Below are 3,306 nucleotides of genomic sequence, written 5' to 3' on the forward strand. Positions count from 1 at the left end.
ATTATAAAATAATAATATTAAAAAAATAATATTTTAATAAATTTTTATTATTTATTTAAAACCTTCTTATCACATTTTATCCCTGTCCAAACCAATCTAACAAAAATTCTCGAGCAGGTAAATTGTGATAAGTGAGCTGATAAGTGTCTCTCTCCGTTCCACCGGTGAAGGGACAGATACGTCATGTCCAAGATAATAATAGTAGGAGATTCGATAAGGCCGGCTGGGTGTGGCTAGGAATAGTGGGGGACCCTCTCTTCTAGGTGGCAGTCAACGCGACACATAATGAGATCAGACGCCACTCTCTCCGCGTCCAAACCGCGTAACCATCCGCGTATTCATTTTCATTTCCTTCTTCTTCTTATTATTATTATTAAATACCGAAACAGATATACGAATAAATAAAAGGCGCAGCGCGAATTCCTACTCTTCTTTATTTCCACAAAGCGCTAAATTTTAGTTGGACTACTGATACAGCCTTACCCCTATTCTATTATTTTTTAACTATTTTATTTAATTTTATAATTTTATTTTTACTTAATAATTAAAAAAGTAACAATCAATAAAATTATATTTTTTTTAATTTTTTTTTAATGATTAAATATATTAAAAAAATATTTAAAAAAAATTAAAAAAACAAATATACTATAAATAATTTAAAAAAAAGTTGTAAGATAATCATTAACCTTTTAGTTATTATATGTCACAACACGTAGGATATGTTCCTATTTTTATTTATTATAATTTTTTCGAGAGAGAATCTCATTCGTACCCAAGGGTGGACTGCCATCCACGGATTTTAAGCTTTTGGGTCTCTGATCTTCCTTCATTCTTCTACGTGTCAGGATCTTGTAGCTCTTTCGAACCACCCCCATCAATACCTCGGTGATGAAAATGGTGAACTGTCTCTCTGTCCGTTATATAAAACGGCAGCTTTTGTCTTTTAAAGTGAACGCTCTCTCTCTCTCTCTCTCTCTCTCCATCTTTTTAGTTCCGCCTTCTCTCTCTTTGTTCTATTAGACAGCCTCCTCCTTACAAAAGGACAAGAAAGCAGCGAATTTTCGAAGAGGAAGAAAGAAGAATGGCGGACCAACTCACCGACGACCAGATCTCTGAGTTTAAGGAGGCCTTCAGCTTGTTCGACAAGGATGGAGACGGTTCGTCTCTCTCTCTCTCTCTCTCTATCTCTCTCTCCCCTATATTGATGAGTCTGAAGGCTATTTCCTTTATGTTTGTGTCGGGTCTGGTTCGTTGGTTCTAAGATTTATGTTGATCCCGTTTCTCTGCTATTTTGTGTCAGATCTATGTTCTTTTTTAATTTTTCTTCAACCTGAATTTTATGCGGTTCCATGGTTCTGAACTTTTAATTTTTTTGTGTGTCTTAAGGATTTTTGCCTCTTCGTTTCTCTGTATGTCCCTTTCTTGTACCATGTCTGAACTGAGCCATTTCAATTGATAACTTTTCACCGTTTGGTTGCTAGGAAAAAAATTGGGTGGGATGAAAAGAGATCAACGATGTAGGAATTTGAATCTCAGTGTTTATTGTTTGGAAGACAAAATTTCTTAAAGGTTCTAATAACCCGACCCTTTGAAATTTACTTTAAAACAGGAAAAAGTTGCTATCAATTATATAAATATATATATTTGGAAACTATAATGTAGTTTCTGCGTTTGTTTTTCGTTTCATACTATTTTGTGAAGATCATGTGGCTATGGAACGTGAGATCCGTCACTGTGGGAGGTCGCATGTTGTCAAAATTTGTTGTTTTTGTGATTTATTGATAAATTAGAAACCTTCTAAAATAAAAAAGAGACTGATCTGCCTTGTTCTTGCTGCATGTTTACCATTTTTACAGATATTCTTCATCTACTGCGTTCCCTAATATTTATTTTCAACAAGACACTCGGGCGCGTGATGTTATGCGTACAAAAATAGATGTTCCCTGGTTGATTAGGTGTCGCTTTCAGAGGAATAATTCAATTGCACGTGTGATTTTGCACTTTCAATTTTATTCGACAAGTTTGGATATCAAGCATGATTTTTGTGAATCATTGATATGAACGTCTTTGAATGAAGTATGCCCTGTTTGGTCCCTGAGATAAAAAAAAAAAAATTAAAATTTAAAAAAAAATGCAGGGACGCCATAAATATTACCTTGTTTGTCACTTTGGATGATTGGTTTTCTTGTTAAACGTCACTTCTATTGTGTTTAAACTTCTATAATGGGATGAATATGGTTGGCATATTTCAAACAGTGTTCTGTGTGGTTCACAAGTTAGCCTCTGTGAGTTTGGTGGTCGATTCTTGACAAGAATATTTGAAATTTATCGTCTTAATGATTTGCAGGTTGCATCACTACCAAGGAGCTCGGGACTGTGATGAGGTCACTGGGCCAGAACCCTACTGAAGCAGAGCTCCAGGACATGATTAATGAGGTTGATGCCGATGGCAACGGAACCATTGACTTCCCTGAGTTCCTAAACCTCATGGCCAGGAAGATGAAAGATACCGACTCAGAGGAGGAGCTTAAAGAGGCATTCCGGGTTTTTGACAAGGATCAGAATGGGTTCATCTCTGCTGCTGAGCTGCGCCATGTGATGACCAATCTTGGAGAAAAGCTCACCGACGAAGAAGTGGATGAGATGATCAGGGAGGCTGATGTTGATGGTGATGGCCAGATAAACTACGAGGAGTTTGTCAAGGTGATGATGGCTAAGTGATCAGTCTTGCCTCCACCAAAAACCCTAATGAAATCTATCTGTTTCTACAATCGAAAAAAAAAAATGGAGAACAGGGTTGTCAGGTGGCCTCCTATTTCCTTTAATCTCATTTTCATCTGCCTTTACAGGGAATATAGTAGTAGTATGTTCTGGTGGTAGTGGTGGAAGAATATTCTGTGGAATATTCTATGTCTATCCTTAAAGATTGTCTTGTGACGGTGTCTTTGCAGTTTTATTTATTCCCTTTTTATTTCTCTCTTTGTGTTGGCTTGTGAATGTGAACCTGATCTACCTGGACGATTCAATGTTCAATGGAATGACTTGTTATATTGGTACTCGTCTTATTGCCTAGGAACCAAATTAGGCAAGTCTCCATAAGAAATGTGTCATGAAATGATATTGTTATTAGTCCTACAATTGGTGCATTTTTAAGCTTGGAGGGAATCTAATATTTCAGGCTTTAGCACCATGGATTTGTGGTTCATGACTCTCAAGAGATTTATCTGTATTCAGGGCATTATTATGTAATTATGATCCATCGATTTTTCTTCCCCATATGGTTGTAGTTTTCACTTTAATGAGTTG

General features: G+C 36.4%; 1 protein-coding gene across 1 annotated transcript; it reads left to right on the forward strand.

The window, feature by feature from the left end:
- Positions 1–924: 924 nt before the first annotated feature.
- LOC122280106 (calmodulin-7) lies at positions 925–3,058 on the forward strand. The gene is made up of 2 exons (XM_043091079.1): positions 925–1,157; positions 2,348–3,058. Exons 1-2 carry the CDS (start codon positions 1,082–1,084, stop codon positions 2,719–2,721), a joined length of 450 nt encoding a protein of 149 aa, XP_042947013.1. The 5' UTR covers positions 925–1,081; the 3' UTR covers positions 2,722–3,058.
- The last annotated feature ends 248 nt before the right edge of the window (positions 3,059–3,306 follow it).

Source organism: Carya illinoinensis, chromosome 10, assembly GCF_018687715.1.
Source record: "Carya illinoinensis cultivar Pawnee chromosome 10, C.illinoinensisPawnee_v1, whole genome shotgun sequence".
Lineage (NCBI taxonomy): Eukaryota > Viridiplantae > Streptophyta > Magnoliopsida > Fagales > Juglandaceae > Carya > Carya illinoinensis.